This window comes from Heloderma suspectum, chromosome Z (assembly GCF_057233095.1).
Source record: "Heloderma suspectum isolate Gila_16-S chromosome Z, 16-S_ref, whole genome shotgun sequence".
NCBI classification, from domain to species: Eukaryota; Metazoa; Chordata; class Lepidosauria; order Squamata; family Helodermatidae; genus Heloderma; species Heloderma suspectum.
Genome location: NC_139476.1, coordinates 7,072,838 through 7,096,159, shown reverse-complemented (window position 1 = coordinate 7,096,159; position 23,322 = coordinate 7,072,838). Strand labels below are relative to the sequence as shown.

General features: G+C 45.1%; 1 protein-coding gene across 3 annotated transcripts in view; it reads right to left on the bottom strand.

Annotated features, from left to right (window-relative positions):
* The window catches only part of AP3D1 (adaptor related protein complex 3 subunit delta 1), a 64,960-nt gene extending 48,384 nt beyond the window's left edge, over positions 1-16,576 (bottom strand). Inside the window, exon 1 of one of the 3 annotated variants that reach the window (XM_084825650.1) lies at positions 16,413-16,576. Coding sequence is in view for 2 of the 3 variants with exons in the window: in XM_084825648.1 (XP_084681774.1) it covers positions 16,016-16,111 (96 nt within the window). In the remaining variant the exon portion in view is untranslated. Of the gene's footprint in view, positions 1-13,885; positions 15,992-16,015; positions 16,337-16,412 lie in introns of those variants that run through there. The other 2 variants (XM_084825648.1, XM_084825649.1) reach the window with 2 other exon arrangements.
* Positions 16,577-23,322: the final 6,746 nt, after the last annotated feature.

The window sequence follows — 23,322 nt, the reverse complement described above, 5'->3', positions numbered from 1 at the left end:
ATATGGTTCCGGCCCAGCCTATCTTAAGGAGCGCCTCCAGCAGCACCAGACAGGCCGCTTAACAAGATCAGCCTCGGATGGCCTTCTCTCTGTCCCATCAGCCAGGACAGCTAGACTGGTGGGGACGAGGGAGAGGGCCTTCTCTGTGGTGGCCCCCACTCTGTGGAACTCCCTCCCTAGGGAACTCCGTCATGCCCCCTCTTTAATCAGCTTCCGTCGTGCATTAAAAACGTGGTTGTTCAGGCAGGCATTTGGGGTGGGTTAGGGTATTTTAAAAAAAAAAAATTATGGTAAAATTTTATTGTTTTAAATTGTTTTATGGTGGGTTGTACATCGCCCAGAGTGGCTGGGTGACCAGTCAGATGGGTGATTAATAAATTTAATAAATAAATAAATAAATCTGATCAGACACACAGCAGGATTAATTGCCTTCCATAGAAGCTGCCTGGACGGAGGCAGACCTAAAGCCACACACGGGACTGTGATCAACCAATGCATTTCTTGCAGGACGCTAGTAGTTCTCTCAAGTCATGCTTGGGAAGAGTCTCATGTGGTTTAGGGATCACCGCACTAGGGACATCTTTAGGGGAAAGGGACTCTGCAGAACCTCCCCTCACCCCATAATTTTTGGCTGAGGAGCGAGATAAAAATACAATAAATAAATAATAAATAAATAAATGAGACTGCAGCTTGCCTTGACTGACTAGAGTTATGGCCTGCTCTAACATAGGGGCTCAAGGTCAGCCAGCAATTTGGCAATTCTGGAAAATTCTGAATTGGAAAATTTGCCGATTTACTAAAATTGATTGGGATGCAATTTAGCATGTCTGCCTTACTTCATCAACAGGATAAAGAAAATTATGCCATGAAAATTATGCCTGTACAAAATCTCTGAAGGTTTTCCCCCCAATTAGGGATATGCGATTAAGGAAAATAACTGCACACTGTTAACATAGTTTCAATATTATATTTAAAATAAATTCAAGACTTCAGTTGAAAATTATTTTAATTAGAATACTTGTTAATATTTTAAGATGTGACAACTCAGTAGCATTTTAGGGTGCAATCCTATGCATGTTTAGACAGAAAAAAGTCCTCTAATTTCCAGCATTCCCCAAGCCATGTTGGCTGACTGGGGAATGCTGAGAATTGCAGGACATTTTTCTGTCTAAACACGCATAGGGGATTGCACCCTTAAAGTCAATTTACAGCCCCTTTCTATGACAGAAGTCTAAAATATTAAAAGAAGTAATTGTGGGGCTTCCGGCAGATGGGAAGGAGTTCCCCAATGCCTGAACTTTAATGCTGGATTGGCAAGATAGACTACTCAGGCAGCCTTTGCTATGCTGTTATCTTGGCTCTGTCCTGTGCTTTATACACTTCTCTGCCAGCTGGTTTCTGATTCTCCTCCTTCTAGACCCCAAGAGCACAGACTGTTTGTCTCTTTTCAGAAACACTGACGTGACCCATGTGCTTCTAGTCATGGGATTTTGCCACAGAACATCATAGAAGCACATGAGACTGCTACTGGAAGATAAGATCAAGACCATGAAGTGCTCTGTAGCACAAACATCAACCCTCAAACAGTTAAAGGCAGAGACTGTATATAAACTTAAGACAGCACTTTCCAGCCTTCCAAAATTCTTTGGAGGGCCCATAGTTTTGAGGTGGAGCATCCGATTTGCATGCAGGAGGGTACAGATTCAATCCCCAGCAGCTCCAATTCAAAAAGGGACTTGGGTGGCAAGGCTGCAAAGAGACCTCTGCCTGATGCCCTATAGAGCTGCTGCCAGTCACTGTAGACCAACTTTCGCCAACCTGGTACCTCCAGATGTTCTGTCCACTGGCCATGCTGGCAGGGGGTGATGGGAGTTGATGTCCAAAACATCTGGCACCAGGTTGTGGAAGGCTGGAGCAGACAATACTGGGCCAGATGGACAAATTGTCTGACCTGGTATAAGGCATCTTCTTAGAACCTATGATAGCAGAAGCACAATTTCGAGTTTCCAGTTTTCAATTTAGACACCTCACTCCTAAGCCAAAAAGGATTCAGAGTGTGTGAAACAAAGAATTACCTGCACATGGAGGCACCCACCCACTATTTCTCTGCAGAAATCATCCTGGATATGCTCCCGAACAACTGGGAGCAGCTAGCTGTTCCACATGTGTGCATGGGGAAAGACTGGATGATGATGAGGCCATCAGAGGGAGATGAAGCAGCAGCCAGGCATGCTCCATCTTACCTGGAACCAGCTCCAGCTGAGAGCCCCCTCCCTCCAGCTACCCAATTGCCACTGTTGAGGCCATGAGAGTGAGAGGAAGGAGCAACCCTTCTGTTGTGCCTGGATCCAGCTCTATGACTTGTTGAGCTGTGCAATTAAGAATGAGTGTCTGAGTTTACTTTTTTTCTTTCTCCCTCCCAACCCCTTTTCCTTTTGGGAAGTGTCTTTTAGACTGTAAGCCTTCTGATCCTTTTTAATGGACTCTCAGAGCCTTTTTGGGCTGAAGAGTGGGGTACGAATGCTTTAAATGAGTAAAATAATGATCTCATCATATTTGATACAAAGACATGGCAGAACTGTCTGTCCCACCCCTCAGAGGCCAGAGCAGTGAACCATGCAGAGACTCAGCAGGCAGCTTCCTTTGAGGGCAGTTCAGTCTCCCATCTCTCTCCCGCAGAGAGATGCAACAGGCGGCCACCAATGTCAGGGAATGTTGGGGCTCATGGGAATCTAAGTTTTCATGGCGCCACATTTGGGAGATACCAATTTAAGGAACTGGTGTGCAAAATGGCAACCGTGCAACAGAATTCTTAAATATTTGAATGACATCCTTCAAATGATGTGAGAGTCAGTCATCTCACTGCCTTTCATACTAGAAGAGTGTGAAAGGCATAGCGGACTGGTAAGGAAGACTGAGCTTCAAGCCCTTGCTCAGCTATGAAGCTCTGGGCAGCCTTGGAACAATTGCCACGCCTCAGCCCAACCTACTTTGCATGGTAAATGATGAGAATACAACTGGATAACCCAATGCATGCTGCCCTAAGCTCCTTGGAAGAACAGCAGATATGAACGTCAGACAAATGGATTCCAGACCTCCTGAAAAGGGACCGTGCTGCCATTTCTGGAAGAGAGCATTAACTACTTTAGTCCTGTTTAGCAGAAATGGCTGGCTAGGTCTCTTCCAAGGCATCACCTGCCATTACCCAATGCAGGCAAATATGGAATAGTTACTACTTTTCACCAGTGCTTCAGGGCATAGCAAAGAGAACATCATTTTAACTGATACTGAAAGCAGCAGCAGGCATATTGCTTTGTTTTCTGTACAAGTTTGAAACACAGAAAAAAAAAACCCATGAACACAACTTGAGCAGGAGCATCTACCTGCAAACCCTGGCCTTTTTACAATCCCATCTGAAACAAGGGATGCTGAAAGATCCCCCTTGTACATTATGCAAGAGATCTCAAAACACATTGTACGTTGCACTAAATATTTGATGGCTGTGTTGCGGCAGAAGAAAACAGATGTCATGGAATCCATCACATTCGTATCTCATTCTCCGGGCCTGGGCTACACCTGCACTTGCCAACAAGCCACTGCATTCTTGCCCAAGGCGCAATTGCCCAGGCCACAATTAATGTGATGGTTTAAGATGCATCTGGTTAAATTCCGTAACAGCAAGCCTCCAAGTCAAGGGTGTCAAACCTCTTGCAGCCTGAGGACCAAATTCAGTTTTGGAGCTCTTGCGGGCTGAGTTCCAATCATGGATAGGGAAGAAGGCAAAGGGGGTGAGGCCCAAATACCAAGAATAGTTTCGCTTCAAGCCCTTACTGCCAATAACTATTATTTATTTCATTTCTACACAGCCCAATAGCTGAAGCTCTCTGGGTGGTTCACACACGCACACAACAACTAAGCACTTCAACCTTATGGAATGAGGTGTGCGCACATGCGCATGCACACGCATGACAACAACACAAAAGTCAGGAACCCACCAAATGATTGGTGGGCAGGGAAAATGAGGTGACCCTCTGGGGAAGTCCAGAGGGCCAGACTGGAACACAGGTAGGCCAAATTTGCCCCATGGGCCTGAGGTATGACATACTTGCTCCAAGTGAAAAGACCTTTTCAATCGCAAGCACAATTCAAGTCTAAAATTGAGGCAAACCCTCCAACTGTTGGATGACAGTTATGTAGTGCTTGTTTTGCAGAGCAACATAAGCCAAAGGCAGGCCCCTATCTCAAGGAACGTACGATCTCAATTTCTACAAAGGGGAAGGAGAGGCAAGGGTAGCAGGGACGAAGCCACAATGGAGAATAGGCAGCCATTTATGAGTGCTGGAGACCTCTGGGCTGCTGAGGTGGTTGTAGAATTTGAGAAGTGAAATACTATGCACAGAAAACTTTGTTTCTAGCCCTTATGCCTAGAAACATCAGCCTGAAAATGCATGGTGGAACCTCCAGACTGTGGGGTGTGCACTCCATTACTGCCTCCCCCAATGATTTAGAGCAATATAGATTTTGCAAATGAAAGCACACATACGTTACCTTTTTTACAGATAAGTCTATATGTATCTAGATAAATATAGATAAAAGCAAAAGTTTGCTTTTCTGAGAGCAGATTCTGAATAACTTTTGGTACAGAATTTAGACTTGCGTAGCACTTAGGAATTCCCCTGAAAGTAGGACATGAATAAGCTGCTGCTATATAATCAGAGGACATAGTCTACCTTTAAGAAAACAGCCAACCTTTGTGCCGGTTGGAGTAACTCCAAAAAATTATCTCAGAAGACATTCTCTCTCATGATTCTAAGCACACCTGGGAGAGCACCCAGAGTTCTTGTTACTTTGTCTGTAGGCATGCAGGATCCAGCTCCTGCGAACACTTTAGAAGGCCTTTTGTGTAGTGGTTCTGAAATTGTAGGGTAATTCCCGGCAGGGGGGGGGGGGAGCACCTGGAAGTGGGAGTGCATGCACAAAGCTGCAAGGAAGGCTAAGATCATATGAGGCATATGAAGCCTTCCTTCCCTGCTAGCCAGAACTCACGCTGTGTGTGTGAGAGCGCGCGTTTGAATGTCCCCTGGCAGAGAACCCTCCATTTACCCAACCTTGGATGGACAGGCATGACTGCTCCCTCATTGGCCTATCATCTCAACCTGTTCTGGGAAGAAGGACATGTTCTGTCCTTATGAAGTAACCTTATGCACGATTTTGGAAGAAGCATGTTGGAAATCTTGTTCTATTCACCTTGTAATGTAAACACTGGATGAGTACACCTGTGCAACAGATCTTTGTGCAGAGGAGTGAACAACTGGCAGACAAGGAATATTTGTGCTGGAGTAAGGAGGCAAAGTAGGTTAAGGGTGCAATCCTATGCATGTTTAGACAGGAAAAAAAGTCCTGCAACTCCCAGCATGCCCCAGCTAGCATGGCAGGCTGGGGAATGCTGGGAGTTGCAGGACATTTTTTCCCATCTAAACATGCATAGGATTGCACCCTAAGTAAATGTATAAATACATATAAAATAACTACAGAAGGAAGAGCCCAGGCCAAGAGATCTGAACCACACTGCCCTAGCACAACATATGTACTGGCCCCATAGGCCATATATCTGGCCACATAGGCAGAATCATTTCCATCCAACTTTTATTCTACACAGAATATATTGCATTTGTCAAGTTGTTTTGTCACCTTGTGCTTACATTTGTGTGTTACATATTTTCAGCTTTACAGAAAACATAATAAGGGGCTTTTTTGGTGAAAGCAACTTATTACGGATTACCATCTTGGCTAATAATTTTACTGGTGTCGCTGGGTATTTTTTTAAAGCCCAAGCTTACTTCCTCAAGATGGTACTCATCACCCATTGAAAGACCCACATATTTGGAAGGAACTGCATGGACATATGGCAGGGTATTGTTTTATATCAGGAATGTTACCTCAAGAGTTATGATCGATCAGTGATCAGAGATAGCAGGCTAAATGAGGAAAATTTTGATGTATATAATATGCAGTAGACTACGCCTTGGCATGTATGAACAATTTTATCCTTGTAAAAGATAAGATTTTTTTCCATGCATGGTTTACAGATTTTGCACCACCTGTTCTGCATCTTCTCAGTGATGCTCGCCCAAAGTTATTTCAATACATTATGCATCCTTTCCAGTCAATTTGAGCCCTCTTGGGCTCTGATTAGGTAAAACATGTGAAATGTATAGTCCTTAATTCAGGGGTACAAAAACTCTTTTGGCCTGAAAGGCTGAATTCCATTTCAGAGAAGCTTTTTGGGGCCACATTCCAAGGGTGTGTGGGGCTGAAGGCAAAAGGGGTGGGGCCAAGATACTAGCATATTTTACTTTAAAGCTCTTACTGTGAATAGCTAAGCCTTAGGAGAGGTATTTGAACCATTTAGAATAGGGGAAAAATTGCACAAAGGCCAGGAAGCCACCAAAGGACTGGTGGTTGGGGGAAGTGGGTGGTGCCAGGGGAAGGGAGCTTGGCTATATGGGAAACCCCAGAAGGCAGAATGGGAGCCCAGGAGGGCCAGATTTGGCCCACAAGACTGAGGTTCTGCACCCCTGCCCTAACTGAATATTATGTATTTGCATTTTATTTTTACACAAAAAATGTAAAATTACTGATGGCCATCATGGTTAATAAATTTACTGGGGTTATAGGCTATCAAATAAAGTCTACCTCATTTATCCACTCCAGATGTTAACACCCACCCCTTGTGGCCCATGGACTAGAAATTGAATTGCATTTGCAAGGGTGGGGGGGAAGAATCAGGAGCATGACCTCCATCTAAGTCTGTGTAAAAAAGCAAACATTCAGCCTCTCTTCCCAGGTATTTCAGTCTCTCTTCCCCTCCCATCCACCAAATCACACTTTGCTCTGTCATCATGTAAAGCCGTTGAAAGTGAGGTGTGATTTTTACCAGCCTTAAATTTAAAAAGTCTAATTCCGTAACCGAGCAACCTCTCTGGAGTATGCGTGTCTTTACATTTAAATCTGCAGTTGGCCCAAAGGGAGTATATTTTAATGTATTCTAAAATGAAAATTATGCCAGCTAAGCAACAACAGCTCATCTAGCAACTGAGAAGATAAAGTATTTAAAACGTAGAAGGAGAAAAAAAAATTCAGGCTTGGCCTCACCAGGGCAACTGACACCCAGTGCTTGGAATCCTGAAGGCCAAAACATGTAGATGAGATGAACTAAGCAATCAGACAAAAGCCAGGCAGCCATGACACCTGGCAACAGACCAAAAGATAATCCCAGCAAACTGCATTAAATCTATCCATGAACGAGGAAGGAAGCATCTGGTTCTGATATGCTGAACTGGCCTAGTGTAATGGGGGTGTGGGTCAGGCAGGAAGAAAGGTTTCTAGCTGCTACTCATACAGACGGAAGGGGCTTAAGGATCTAGAAAAGAGGCATGCAGAGGCCTGAGGGAGGAGGCTGTGATGGTAAGGAAAAGTGGGGGTGAGGAGAAAAGGCAGAGAGAGAAGTGAAGACATTTGAAAAGTGCTTAGTCAACCTCTAGTAGCTTTATAAAAGTACTCCAGAATAACCGTGAAAAATTGTGTGTGTGTGTGTGTGTGTGTGTGTGTAAGAAAAAAGACAAGTTACTCCCTTTTTGGCTGTAGACATTCCAATAATAGCCCCCGCATTTCTCTTTGCCCAATGCAGTTAGGTCACAAGATTAAAGATGGGTGCTGACCAAGCCCTCTACAGGGCGAAAGAGATGAAGACTCATCCCTGCCCAACTCTTCTAACCACTCTTGGCTCGGTTCTGCAAGCCACATTCACACTCTGGCTTGCCCTGCCACCTTTCACACATGAAGATAAATTCTAGAACAGCCAGGATGGAGCGGCACATGGTGCTTCTCACAAGGCATTGTGCAAAATGAGGCACATCTCCCAGAACAGAACTGGGGAGAAAGCACAGAAGCTCCTAGGGAAGTGGGTAGACAACCTTGTGCCCTACAGATGTTTTGGACTACAACCCCCATAGTCCCCAACCACTGGCTGTGCTTTCTGGGGCTTATAGTCCAAATGAACTGTGGCTTTTAATTTATAATACTTGAAGTCCAGGCTGGGCATTACTTCAGTCTTCTCCTTATCTTTTATGGCACAACTGTGGAAGTGCACAGTGAGCTGTATGAGCAACATGCTGCTCCAGTACAGAGATGTTAAGACTCATCAAATCCTCATTCGTGGCTAGACATTTCTAGCAAGCCCCTTCTAGAGGTTTCCCCAGGGACCAGTGTGACATGGGTAGCCTTCCACAGGTAAAACTCACCGAGGCAGCAGCTATGCCTCCAGGAATCAATTCTTCAGTCAACATGAACATGAACACATACACACACGAGAGAGAGAGGACGAAGCATGTGGATGGCACGGCACTGTGAGAAGTGCAGTGTCATATCTGGGAGTCATTTAAAAGCGCTGCGCTCCAAACAACCACCTCAGTTTCCCACTTGGTGTCCCTTCCATTGATATTATTCCCAACATCTGCAAATTTCTACCTCAGAGCAGCATGTCCTTTGAGATGTGCCTCTTCTTCCCATTTCACTCTGACACTAAGTGAGACATACTTGATGCACACAAGGGCACACTATCACAGCCAAAGGCATGGCCCCACTTGAAACTGCCCTGGTGCTAGCACGCTAGGTCTGAAGCAACAGAACGCCACAGGGAACTACATGATAGCATCACAGGGGCACCAGCTTCTATGCTAATGGAAACAAATGTTCCCACAACCCTCGCACAAGACAGAGCTGCTAAGTGTGCAACCATTTTCCAGTAGCCTGACAAATCCAATAATACCTCAAAGAGACACTGAAGTGGGACGGCCAATGGTTTCCCCAAATTTCAATCACAAGCCTCTACAGCAGTAGCACCTGAGCTACTTACCTGGGCACAGATAGCGTGCCACTATAGGTCAGCTAGAGCTGCAGTGGGAAGCCTCTTTCTGCCTGAGGGCCAAATTAAATTTTGGAGTAGTTCTCTGGGGCCACATTCCCAATGGGGGGGGCCAAGGGCAAAGAGGTGCAGTCAGAGGTAAAAGGGCGGGCCCCAAAATACAAAAACATACCAGCATATTATAGCTTAAAGCTCTTAGTGCCAGTAACTAAGCCTTGGGAGAGGCATTTCAACCTTTTGGAATGGGGAAAACACTGCACAAAAGCCAGGAAGCCACCAAATCATTGGCGGTTGGGGAAAGTGGCAAAGTCATCTGGGGAACCCCAGCGGGCTGGACTGGGAATTCAGGAGGGCCAGATTTGGCCCCTGAGCCTAAGGCTCCCCATCCCAGACCTAGAGTGTCTCATGAATTAAATTCAATGTAAGGCTTCTGTGAGCTACAGTCACCCACACTGCACCTCATTTGGTTACTTCTGATGCAGCAGAATGACACTTCTGCAGGAAGAGGGTGTCTGTTGTGTCTCTCCACAAGTCACAGTTCTGGGTTTGCCTCCTTCCAAACAGCACACCCAGAACAGCGATTCATTCAAAAGCATAGGAGATTAGCTACTCTGAGAGGAAGTAAATCTTCCACATTCCAAAAGTACACCTTTTCAAGCACAGGTGCACAGCACATATTTCACTTTTAATACAGAAAAAGCACACCTAGCACTACGCTAGATAAGGAGCTGCCTTATAATGAATCATAACAATCACCTCACCTAACAGAACTGCCTAGACTGATGCTCTCCTTAGGCAGCATGCAATCCTGCATGTCTGTTCAGTCTCACTGAACTTTAGCCAAGGCCTGCTGGATGCGACCCTTTACATGGCAACACCAGAGACCTTGACCCAGGTACTACTACAGCATCTTGGCAAGTAAACTGCAAAAGGTGATTAGTGCAGAGACATACAAGTGTTTTAGCCAGCTATATAACACACTGATGGCCTGAATACATTTCCATTTGCAAATGCTTAATGAATATTATATCTCCAATGCTTAGGATCTAAGCAGTGCATGAAAGTTATGACATATCCTGCCTGCAAGATCACACTCTGAAAACAAAGAAAGATGAGAAGGAAACAAAACAAAGTGTGGCATCCTATACTTACTCGCCATGAGTGCATGGTTATTTACATGCCTACCTCTACTGCACAGGCTATAAAATTCAGGACTGCCCCCTTCTTCTGTAGTATGGCTGTGAGATTGGAAACTTTTGCCTCCAATATTAATTACAACTGCATCATCCAAATCCAACCAACTGTGGTGAATCTTACCTATAGTTTGTTTGATCTAAGGCAACTTCAACCCATTTATAAAGCTGGTTTGCTTCTAATAATCACAGTTAAGATTAACCACAGTTTGGCACTGTGTGCAAACCTAAACTGTGGTTAATCAAAAACAGAAATGAAAGCTACCAACTTCCTTCTCACAGCCAGTGCTGGAAAAGTAGGGGGGAGCGCCTGAGCTGAAGGGGAAGATAGACTTGTTCTTGTCACAATAAGCCATGATTTATTGTGCTGTCAGAACACAGCCAATACTTGTGTTCCAAAACACATGGATATAAGCACAGATATTTCCTTCTTTTAGAGGGGCCGCACAAGTGCTTCAGGAGTCATTACACCACACAGTGAGAAACGGCCTGTCAAGGACACCAAAAAGACATGATGTACCAACAGACCACTACCTCCACGCAATAAAAAGTTATTTTATCTCTGTGTTTTCATACAATGAGCACTTTTAAAGTCTGACTACATTGCAAACACTTCAAGGACACAGTTCTCCAGGGGAGAATGACAACATTTCCACACCACTTGCCTTGTACCTGGGTGTCCTCAGATACACAGAACTGCTAAGCTGACATGGGTCTGCATGCAACCAACCCAATTTTATCAGAAGAAAGCCCTTCTGGGTTGAGACGCAGCTCAGTATTTTTGTCAGCTAATGATTCAGCTCCCTCCAGTCAGTTGATATAATCTGTTGTATTATTAACCAGGTGCTGACAAGCATTCATCTTAAAGTTAATAAGCAAATTGAATTTCCAGGAAAAAATGTTTTAGAATTCAAGCCTCACTACATCAACTAAAGTTTCTTTAACCACAGCTGCACCTGAGACACCATTCTGTTGCAGTTTTTAACAGACTCTACTCTTTCCCAAACACTTCTCTCCACTTGCCAAAATTCTTATAACTTCCTTTTCCTGACCCACCCATTTATTGCAGATTTTCTACAGCGGTTCCTCTTTTGGCCTGCAACCCAAAGGCTTGCACTGTTCTTACTCTTGCCAGTCAGCAGACACTCCCAACTTTCTTGCTAAGAGGAAGGCAAGATTGTTTTGGGGAAGGCCTGTAGCTCAATGGAGCACAAACTTAGCATGGAGAAGGTCCCAGGTTTGATTCCCACCATCTCCAATTAGAAAAGACTCCCAGCTGAAATTCTGGAGAGTTGCTGCCAGTCAGCATACATAGACAATACTGAGCAACATGTACTGATAGAGATTTGAGGAGGAAGCAGGGCTATTCCACCAGCACTGCTGACAGATTCTCTACTCCTCCCCCCTTTTTCCTTGTGTGTCTTGTCTTTTTGGATTGCAAGCCTGCAGGCAAAGACTGTCATGTTGAATTGATTTGTAAGCCACTCTGGGAGCCTTTTTTGGCTGTGCAGTGGCATAAAAATACTTCAAATAATTAAAGTCAATTGTCTTCTATGCCTGTGCAAAGACACTTCCCTTTCATCACACCCACAGTGGTTTTTGGCATACTTCATACGGAACAGCTGTACAAATCTACAAAGAAGGGCTGTTGCTGTTGTAAGGACTGCTGAGAGGTGTACATAAAAAGTCACAAGAACGACATGGGGACAACCATCCCTCATTGTCCCCCATACCCTGCAACATCTAGTTCTTGCAGGTAGGTGATTCCTGGAGACAGAGGTTCCATTCTAAGCCTTAATCCTCTTCTATGATTTCCCAGTTCTTATGGAAAGGTAGAAAATAGGACAACTGGAGAGGCCGGGAGAACAAGGCCGGGAGAACAATTAGCATGATAAATGTAACTCTTGCCCCAATCTACAATGCAAAGAAGGCCTGCCTTACAGGACATGCTCATTTCTTGATTGGGACAGATTGGCAGCGCTCCCTTAAACACATTCCGCTGACCTGCCCTGCTTCAGAAACGAGTGTTTTTGTTAATTTCTGGTTGCCCCCAGAAACGCTAGATTTTCGTTCTGCAAGTGGTGGGTGGTGGTTGCGGACAGGAATGACAGGGCGCAACAGAACTGGCAGGGGCGTAAGTGCCCCATTAGATTCTGCCCAAAATTATAGGCTTAAATTACAAGAAGGCATGACTTCAGTTGAACTTCAGGAAAATCTTCCTTATGATCAGAGCAGTCAGACAATAGAGTCAACTGTCCAGGGAGGTGGAGGGTTCTCCTTCACTTGAAGTATTCACACAGAGAATGGATAGCCATCTGTCAGGAATGCTTTAAACTGGATTCCTGCAAGAAGCAGGGCACTGGACTGGAAGGACTAAATGGTCCCTTCCAACTCTTATGATTCTAAGCTGCATTTCTTCATAAAGAAAAGTCCAAAATACAGAGTTGGGCAATACTTTATTAGGACCAACCAAAATGTCACAAACAGCAAACAATGCTTACTTACTATTTTGTGACATTTTGCTTGGTCCTAATAAAGGGAATGTTCAACTCTGGATTTCGGAAGCAGAATTATTGATATTTTTATCATCATCACCATGTAACCCTTTTCACACTCAGCACTCCTCTTTCCATCCTTGCTTGCAATATGGGAGAGGGGGGATAACACTTGTCTAACTTCCCGGGGTGATGTTAAGAAAACTATTCATTGAATTTATACTTGCATGCAGGCTGCTGTAGGTGCCCAATGCTGCTAAAAAAATCTGCAACACCACCATTATTGCGATCATGTTGACTGTTAGTAGCAATATTAGTATCATCATGACTGTATGAGTAGTACTACTATGATTTATATCAGCTTTTTATAGCCGGTAATGACATCTGATCTCTTGTTTTAATGTTTGTTGACTAATATATGTATTTTATTGACTTCTGTTAGCCACCTTGGGAGGGTTTCACCCAGCCTTGTAAGCAAGCTCACAGAAGTTACCAGCCTGGTTGGGGCTGGCAGAGGGACTGGGCCTGTTAACCACCACCCAGCTGCAGGTTATCTCATCATCTGAACCCAGGCAGCATGGCTTGTTGGAGGGCTAAACAATGCTTGAATAACCCTACAACAGCCCATGGGTTATCTGAGGGTTATTTAACCCTCCAACAAGTCAAGCTGATACAATAAGCTGTGGGCAGTGAATATGCACATTGGGCCCAGCACGCACCATAGCTCTCAACAAGCCACTGTGGCTTGTTTTGATCATGTGACCCGGGTCAGCGAGAGTTCTGTCCCTCTTCCAGCAGCCCACCGGGCATGGAGGAGGGGGCTTCTCTCCTCTGACAGCCCACTTGGTTTCTATGCCAAGCACAGAGGGGGGATGAAGCACTCCATCTCTCTGCCGCCACCTTGCTCAGATGCCTGTATGTAGCTCCATGAACTCACTTGCATGGAATTCCTGATCCCCTAAGGTGAAGCTAGTGCTTAAATACAAGGCTGGTTTTATCTTAAAAGGCAGTATACAAATACCTCAACGTAACTAATTACTACTACAACAATGTTCCTCTTTCAACAAGTTGGCATAGATGTCAAAACTATATATGATACAGAACATACACATTCATACTTGCTCAAAATAAATGCATAAATAATGACGCGGTCATTAATATTATCACCTCTTATAGCCATTAATGATACCAAGCTCCTTACAAAGAGCTGATGTAGCATAGTGGCCAAAAGACTGAGCTGCATATTAGGAAGTCCCTGTTTCAAATATTACCTCTCCCATGCACCACAGCTAGCCTTACGCAAGCCACTTTCTCTTAGTTTCAGTCCTCCATCTGCAATGACAGGATAATAACTTGCCCTGCAGGGTTGTTGTAAAGATTACAGCTAGATGATGCATATGAAGCACTTGGAACATTTGAAAGCTCTATCATTTATCATTAAAAGCATTTTTACCCTGCTTTTTCATTAGAAAAAGGAGACAGAGAGCAGTTTATAAAGATCAGTAGTGAGACAGTCCCCTGCCCTCAGGCTTGCAATCAAAAAGACATGATGCAAAAGGCAAAAAGAGTTGGAACGGAGGAGGAACAAATCAAACTCGGGCAGGCACTAGTTCTTAATATGTTTCCAGATGAATAGCTCCTAGTACTACCAATCAAAAGACACTGAACAGCTACTTCACCTTCCCCTCCTTAACAGATTTTTTCTGACAAGAAAGAAAAACTGAAACCAATGGGAAAACATAGAAGGATTACAAATGGAAACATTGGGCTGGTTCACACAACCAGCCCACTGTGGTGTGCGGCCATTTTGAATATTCAACGCCGGACCGCTGCTTGTTGTGTGAACCCGGGGACCATGGGTTATGTGAGGGTTAAGCAATGCTCTCATGACCCATAGTCTATTGTTGGGTTATGCAAAGATTGTTTAACCCTCACATAACCCATGGCCCCCAGGTTCACACTACAAGCTGCAGCTGGGCACTGAATATGCAAATCCCACCTGGCATGTGCTGCAGCCCACCCTGACTTAAATAAGCCATTGTAGGCTGTTTTGATTGTGTGAAACAAACAGTTCATTGCCTGCGAAACAGTTTATTATAAAAGTCTGTGAAGAGGACAGGATAACTGCACAATGAAAGCCTTGTCTGGAAGTACCCATAAAGTTCTTATAAAAAATCCTTCCCCAACCTCATGCCCCTCAGATATGTTGGGATTATGCTTCCCGTCATTCTCAGCCAGCATGGCCAGTTTGCCAGGGGTGATGGGAGCTGTAGTTGAACACATCTAAGGGCACCAGGTAGGGGAAGGCTGCTATAAGCATTCCTTCTAGTACGGAGGAATGGGAAGGAAGATCCCTGCAGCTGCTCCTCCTCTGAAGGATGGGGCCAGGCTGGTCTTCCTACACCCTTACAAGGTTTTCTTCCTGGGAGGCGGGGGTGCAAACTCAAAAGGAAAAAGTGATGGGGAGGGAGAAAGGGTATGCCTGCCAACAGTCCATCTATCTCAGTATCATCTACAGCACCCCTCCAGATGTGCTGGGCTACACCTCCCATCATCCCCAGGCAGCAGGCCAATGGCCCATCTAGTGGGAGTTGTAGTCCAGAACATCAAGAGGCCACCAGGCCGGGGAAGGCTGCTATGGGTGTTGGGAGAGGATGACGGGAGCCGGGGGCCAGAACACCAAGAGGCCAGAACACCAAGAGGCCAGAACACCAAGAGGCCAGAGGGTTGGGGAAGGCTGATATAGGGCTTGCGAGAGGATGATAGGAGTTGTAGTCGAGAACATCAAGAGGCCAGAACACCAAGAGGCCAGAACACCAAGAGGCCAGAGGGTTGGGGAAGGCTGATATAGGGCTTGCGAGAGGATGATAGGAGTTGTAGTCGAGAACATCAAGAGGCCGCCAGGCCGGGGGAGGCTGCTACAGGTGTTGGGAGAGGATGATGGGAGCTGGAGCCCAGAACATCAAGAGGCCACCAGGTTGGAGAAGGCTGATATAGGGCTTGAGGATGATGGGAGTTGTAGTCCAGAACATTAAGAGGCCACCAGGCTGGGGGAGGCCGCTACAGGTGTTGGGAGAGGATGATGGGAGTTGGAGTCGAGAACATCAAGAGGCCATTAAGCTGGGGGAGGCTGCTACAGGTGTTGGGAGAGGATGATGGGAGTTGGAGTCGAGAACATCAAGAGGCCACTAAGCTGGGGGAGGCTCTTACAGGTGTTGGGAGAGGATGATGGGAGTTGGAGTCCAACCCATCTGCAGGACACCGGCTTGGGGAAAGAAAGGCGGCCTTTAAAAAGTTTCCAGAAGCTCCCGGGATCCTCATCGGCCCCATCACGGCCGGCACCTTCGGCGCGGCTGCCGACATGAGGGCTCCCCTCGCGACGCCGCCCCGCCTCGCCTCACCTCATCTTCCTTGTGGTTGCGGATGCCCCGCACCAGGTCCTGCAGGTTCTTGTCGAACATGCGGTCGATGCTGCCTTTGACCATCTTCAGCGCCATCGTGGAGGGAGCGCCGCCGCCGGCGGGAGGAGCGGGGGAAACACCGCCAGAGACCCCCGTCAACGGGCGGCGGGGAAGGCGGAGCTCCGGGACGGAGCGGGAGGGAGGAGCGGCTCACATCCCTCGCCCGCCGCTCTCGCCTGCCCCCGCCCGCGCTCCTCTGAGGTAAAAGCCGGAGCGGCCGACAAAATGGCGGGCGGTCAGCTGAGAGGATCCGGCGGCCACGCCCCTTCCCCTCCTCGCGCGCTTCCGTCACCGCGCGCGCGGGCACGCTGCGGGCGCCGCGTCAGGTGCCGCTTACCGAGCCGGCGCGCTCCGACCCTTGTCCGTGGTTGGCCCATAAAGACGGGAAGGAAAGAGTGGGAGAGGGGAGTCGTCACGTCCGGTTGCCGTTCGAACGCCGCTCGGTCTGCGCTGTAATGCAGGAAGGGGTTACTGAGCCGGTCTACCCTTCACACCTCCCTCAATCTCGATGGTTCGCTGTTTTCTTTTCCCATTGGACGCCGCTGAGGGATTCCAATGCGTCACATAGGCCCCGCCCTCAACGCGTCTGCGCTGTAGCCACGCCCCCGACCTGCCCGTGCCTGGTCGGTTAACGAAGAGCCCTGTGCAACCCTAAGGACTAAGAAGCGAATTTAAAAATTGGTAGCCTTTACGGTGCCACAAGACCCTTCGTTGCTTTTTAGTCCAACAGGCTAACAGGTTCCCCTGACCTGTTAGGGGCTGTGACTGTTTTATGGTTGTCTTTGCTGTCATGTTTTTAATTATTTATTATATTATTTTTATATAGTATTATATATCCATTTTAGTGTGAACCCTTTAGAGATTTCATTATATTAAGCAGATAATAGAATATACTTCTAATAAGAGAAGAATTATAAATGCATTTATAAACACATTTATAAACACATCATTCTGGGAAATGCCTTGCTAAGTTGATCTATATATAAATGCTGTCTTTATTTATTATTCAGGTTTTTGCTCTCAGTGATGAGATTTCGGAATATTTCACCTGCTGCTTTTGAGAAAAGGCTTTTAGCACCTTTCTGTGTAAGTTTTATTTCTGCTTTTTTATTATGCCTGTATACATTTTTGTTTTATGCTTATATATTTTGATGGATTTTATTTTTTATATATATACTGTTGCATTCAGCCCTTTTTATTCTGCCAACCTAGCAGTTCGAAAGCAAGAACTTGCAAGTAGATAAATAGGTACCACTTCGGCAGGAAAGGTAACAGCGTTCTGTGCACCTCGGTGTTCAGTCATGCCGGCCACATGACCACGGAAGCGTCTTCGGACAGCGCTGGCTCTTCCGCTTTGAAACAGGGATGAGCACCACCCCCTAGAGTCGGACACGACTGGCTGGGGACACCTTTTATTGAGCCCTTTTGGTGGAAAACTGGGATAAAAACAATGATAGCAGTAACATATTTTAAAGAAGAAGTTAGTACTAATACTGGTTATTGTGTGGTTTAGAAAGTTTTAAAAATAGTAATCTTATATGCTTTAGGGGCTGCAATTCTATACTTGCTTACTTTGGAGTAAGTTCCACTGAATTCAGTTGGGCTTTCTTGAAAGTAGACATGTATAGGGTTACATTGGTACTGTTTTATTGTTGGTTTCTAGTTATGATTTTATATTTCATGATCAGTTGTTAATTTAGTGTAAACTGTCTTAAATACACTTATGTATAGAAAGGTGAGATAGAAATTATTTAAATAACAGCACAAAAATAAATATAATGTTGACAATCGTACTATTATTTCTACTTATTAATAATGATAACAGAGAATAATAAGCATGATCTTGTTGGGCCAATTAACAGCCACAATATTGTCACTGCCTGCCCAGCTGCCCAGACTAAGCCTCTGACCAGGATATCTAAGATCCTAAGAAGCGCCCTGCTGGATCAGACCAAGGCTCCATCTATTTCAGTGTTCACACAGTGGCCAACCAGCTGTTGATAGGAGACCCACAAGCAAGACACGAGTACAATGTCACCCTCGCTCTATTTTTTTTTAACGTTTCTATCTATTTACGTTTCTACCTACCCAGTCTTTACAGAGTGGCTTACAAAATTCGAGGATATCCACCCAACACAGGGCTGGTATAGAATAGAGGACATGGTTGCGCTCCCAAACATACTAGGGAACAAAACTTTATATGCTGACTGGGGCTGATGGGAGCTGTAGTTGAATACATCTGGAGGGCACCAGGTGGAGGAAGGCTGCTTTAAACGAACTCACACTCTGCTTCTGTTCCCACCTGGAATTTGCATATAATATTAGTGACCTACCTACTAGTGTTCTTGTTGTGTATGACACGACAAGAACGCTAGTAGGTAGGTCACTAATATTATATATTATAAAGTAGGCCACAAATAGGAGTACATCCAGAAAATGTAGTGAATGTAATATGTGGAGTACTATAAACATTAAATGTTATTTCCATGTTGAAAACCATGTTTGATACAAAAAACATTACATTGCAACACTGTTCTCTCTTATTTCTGATGTTCAGGCAGTGAGTGCTGATACTTATGTAGCCAGTACGGCTCCACCCATGGACAAGACTGCAGGCTTGGGGGAATTCCAAGGTTTATAGAAATATAAAACAAAGCATTAGGGGGAAAAACCCCTGTGTGTGTGTGTAGAAGCGGGATCCCAAAAATAGTCGGATAAGGACTGAGCATGCTCAACTGCCGTAGACTACTGACGGAGGAGGGCATCACGGACTGCCTGACACAGTAAACAGGAGCCCTCTGCCCTGCATAATTTTGTTGCGGGTCCCACGTTATTTCCCTCATTGTCATTTGTATGGAGCCCCTGAGAGTTGCTGCCCTCAGTGTCTCCCCCCCACCCCAGCCATTACACCACCACTGGAACCAAATGGAACATAATAGGTGCCTGTGCAGCAAAACCCAATCCATGTTTTATCAGGCCTTCTCCACCTTACATGTACTCATTCTGGCTTGCTCTCTAAGAAGGGTGCAATCCTGTACATATTTAGACAGAAAAAAGTCCTACAACTTCCAGCATTCTCCAGCCAGCATGGCCAGCTGGGGCCTGTTGGGAATTGTAGGACTTTTCTCTGTCTAAACATGCATAGGATTGTGCCCTAAGTGTCTTTAGGACTGAAGCCATGGAAAGCCCATTGCAGAACAATCCTATGTGTATTTATGCAGAAGCGCTACAGCATTGAATCCAGCTTACTCTCAGGTCCGTGTGCATAAAACGGCAGCCTTAGATTGCAATCCGATGCACGCTTCCCATTGAACAAAGTAGGACTTCTGAGTAAATAATCCATGCATTTTAAGTAAGAATGTGCCACAGGAGTGGGGCATTTCAGGCCCAGGGGCCAAATCTTGACCTCTTAGGATCCTAATTTGGCCCTCTGGGGTTCCCTAGATGGTTCCACCCCCTTTCCTCCACCCATAGTTTGATGGCTTCCTGGCTTTTTGTGCAGTCCACCCATGACCCCCGAGCTAACTTACTGGCAGGAAAAGCTTTAAACTAAAATATGCTGGCATGTTTGCCCTCGCCCTTTTTTACTTTGGCCCCACCTACCACTGAAATGCAGCCCCTAGGAGCTTCAGATTTGGCCCTTTGACTGAAAGGAGTTCCCCAGCCCTGGTGTACCACATGAATCTTACTGATGGCTTGGACTGACTATAGCTTGTCTTTCCATTAAACCCCCCACCACACTCAACATATTTGAAAACAATGAGACCAGAAAATCAATATGGGGGCAGAGAAGAACCTTGGGCTAAAAATGTTCAGGATTTTTTGCCTCAAGAGCTCACAGCAGCCTTTCCCAACCTGACACTCTGCAGATGCCTTGGAGTACAAATCCCATCACTCCAGCTGGCATGGCACCCATAGTCACTGGGGATGGTGGGAGTTGTAGTCAAACACATCTGGAAGATGGCAAGTTGTGGATGTGCTGTTTCACAAGATTACAATTTTTTGCACTTTACAGTTTGCTCCACTGGAGGGCTGTCCAGCACAACCCAACATCCCAGCAGCAATAAAAAGGGAAAGGAGTGTCTTTGGAACACCCAAAGGAGATTCACAGATCAGCATGTTATTTTTTTAAGTGTATGCCTAAAGCTGCTTCCCAGGCTACTGCATGTTTTGGATTCTTAATTGGTGGCATGCCTTTACTCTGAAAAAGCATTCCTTTCATAGTATGTAAATATAAGTATTGCCCATCCCCAGGAAAGAACGTTTGGAATGCTACAGCATGTTCAGTCCCCACTGGGCTGTTTTTCGGGGGTTCTCCCCAGAACATTCCCCCCTTCGATACTTTTTGGGACTTCTGCAAACCTTGGTGTTTCCTCAGGCCTGCTGATACCTCCCTCTTGTGAGTGGGTGCAGCTGTTTTGTCTGCATAAGGACTGGCACTCAGAGAATGGAGATCAGTGTTAATATATAGAATGAAGTAGCAGAAAGTACTTTAGTTACGTGTGGCCTTTTAGCTATTTCATTAATTTATTTTGCATCAGACACTAGGGTGTGCATGCCTAGACAAGGCTTTTTTTGTTCCGTTTTTCCTGCATTATTCACAGAATGTTACCAGGATCCAGACGATAGTGTCTTATTTATGCATTTAGAGCACAATCCATACACGTTTAGGCAGAAAAAAGTCCTACAACTCCTAGTATTCCCCAGCCAGTGTGGCTTGCTGGCAGATGCTGGGAGTTGTAGGACTTTTTTTCCGGTCTAAACATGCATAGGATTGCACCCTTAAACTATTTTTTATGCTGCTTCCCAGCCAAAAAGTTTCCCAGAGCAGCTAACATGCAATCAGTAAAACAAGACAATCCCTGCTCACAGGCTTACAGTCTAAAACGACATGACACACAAGGGAAAATTAACAGAGAGGGAAGAGGAAAACATTAAGTAGTCTTTCCGCAGGGCTGGTGGAACGGTGCTGCTTCTTCTCTCTTCTCCCTCTGTACAGCCTGCTGGAATGTCTGCTAGTGGTGAAAGTTGGTGGAGGAGGAGCCTTCACAGGGGTGGTCTTTCCACAGGGCTGCTGTGATGCTTATAACCCTCCTGTGTCTCCCCACCACTTCTTCCATTGTTTTTCTTTCCACAAACAATCTGTTACACAGGAGAAGACGGAATCACTGCACAATGCCTTTTACTTGTTAGTGCTAGGAGCGATCTGTCTGAAAGCATCCTAGCGGTTGTATAACAGCACACCGGTGGGAAATGTTCCTTTGAAGTACAACAAGAAAGTTGTTGTTCGTACAACGCACAATTAACTGATGGCGCTTACTGCCAAATATGTGGTGATTTCGCTTAGGAGATTCACACATTTATGGAGGAGACTGTCCATCTTTTATATGAAGGTTCCTCATTAACTGATGGCACTTACTGCCAAATATGTGGTGATTTCGCTTAGGAGATTCACACATTTATGGAGGAGACTGTCCATCTGTTATATGAAGGTTCAGTGATGGCCACTGGTCCATCTAGCGCAGTATTGCCTACTGCAGCCTCCTCCAACCAGATGTGTTAGACTACAGCTCCCATCAGCCCCAGCCAGTATGACTGGCAGTGGCTTTCCAGGCAGGTATCTTTCCCAGTCCTATCTGGAGATCCAGGGGACCATGGACTAGAGATGCTTTACATGCACTTGCCTAACCCCTTTTGGGGGGCTTCACAAATGAATTTGGCATGCCACTGTTGGAAGCAGAATGCTGGGCTGGACTCTTTGGTCTGACCCAGCAAGGCTCTTCTTCTTGTCTTAATTATAGCTAAATGGAACCTAAATGGAGATATTGTTTTGCTCAATCAGATCAGTAGTTTTTCCTTTCCCTTTCTTACTGAAATTATGCTAAAAGTACTGGGATATCTTAAACCTGTAACATCACTGCTATGACAGAAGAATCTGGAGACAACACTGAAACTGATTGTGTCAGGAGACAGATGCAAGAAATGCAAAATAATACTGTTTTCAACAATACTTTTGAAGCAGCTGAGAAAGCATTGTGAATCAGCTGACCACGAAGTAGCATCAAAACTTCTTCATAAACTCCCTTGGACTTCAGGAAAGCTGATTTTAATAAACTCAGAGCCCTGATAAGTAGGATTCTATGGCAGGAAAACTCAACAGGAAGAGAAGTTCAAGAGGTGGAGGGAATGCTTATAAAATTTGCAGATGACACAAAATTGGGTGGGATAGCTAATACATTAGAAGACAAACAAAATTCAAAATGATCTTGATAGGTTAGAAGACTGGGTAGGAAATAACAGAATTAAATTTAACAGAAACAAGGGCAAAGCTCTTAATTTAGGAAAAAGAAATCAAATGCACAGGTGTAAGATGGGAGATACCTGGCTTGGCAATAGTACGTGTAAAAAGGGTCTTGTAGTCAGTGACAAACTGAATATGAGGCAACAGGGTGACATGGCTGCAAAAAAAGGCAAATGCAAGTTTAGGTTGCATCAGTAGAAGTATAGTTTCAAAATCACAGAAAGTGGTAGTTCTACTCTACTTTGCCTCGGTCAGACCTCACCTTGAATACTGTGTTCAATTCTAGACACCACACTTTAAGAAGAATTGAGATAAATTGGAATTAGTTCAGAGAAGGGCAACAAAGATGATCAGGGGACTAGAATTTAAGTCCTACAAAGGAAGGTTGAAAGCACGGGTGTGTTTAGCCTTGAGAAGACTGAGTGGGGATATGATAGCTCTTTTCAAGTACCTAAAACATCACACAGAAGAGAGCCGCAGTCTGTTCTCCATCATTCAAGCCTGTAGGACATTAAATAATGGGCTTAAGTTACAGGAAGGCAGTTTTTGGTTGAACATCATCGGGAAAATCCTCCTAATGGTCAGAGCACTCAGACTATGGAATCAACTGCCCAGGAAAGGGGTGTACTCTCCGTCCTTGCAGGTATTCAAGCAAAGACTGGGTAGCCATCTGTCAGGAAAGCTTTAAACTGGATTCCTGGACTGAGCCAGGGGTTGGACTCGATTGCCTAAATGGCCCCTTCCAACTCTATCATTCTATGATAAGAATTCTGTTCTTGTAGCTTATTCTTGACATTCTTAATTCTTTTTTACCTATTTTATTAATTGGTGGCAAGACCTGTGACAATTATTGAAGGTGCTTAGTGAATTTTTTTGAATTTATATAAATTGCATGATGGCTGCAAAAATAAGGGTTGAATAAAAACAGTTCACAATTTTGTCTTAA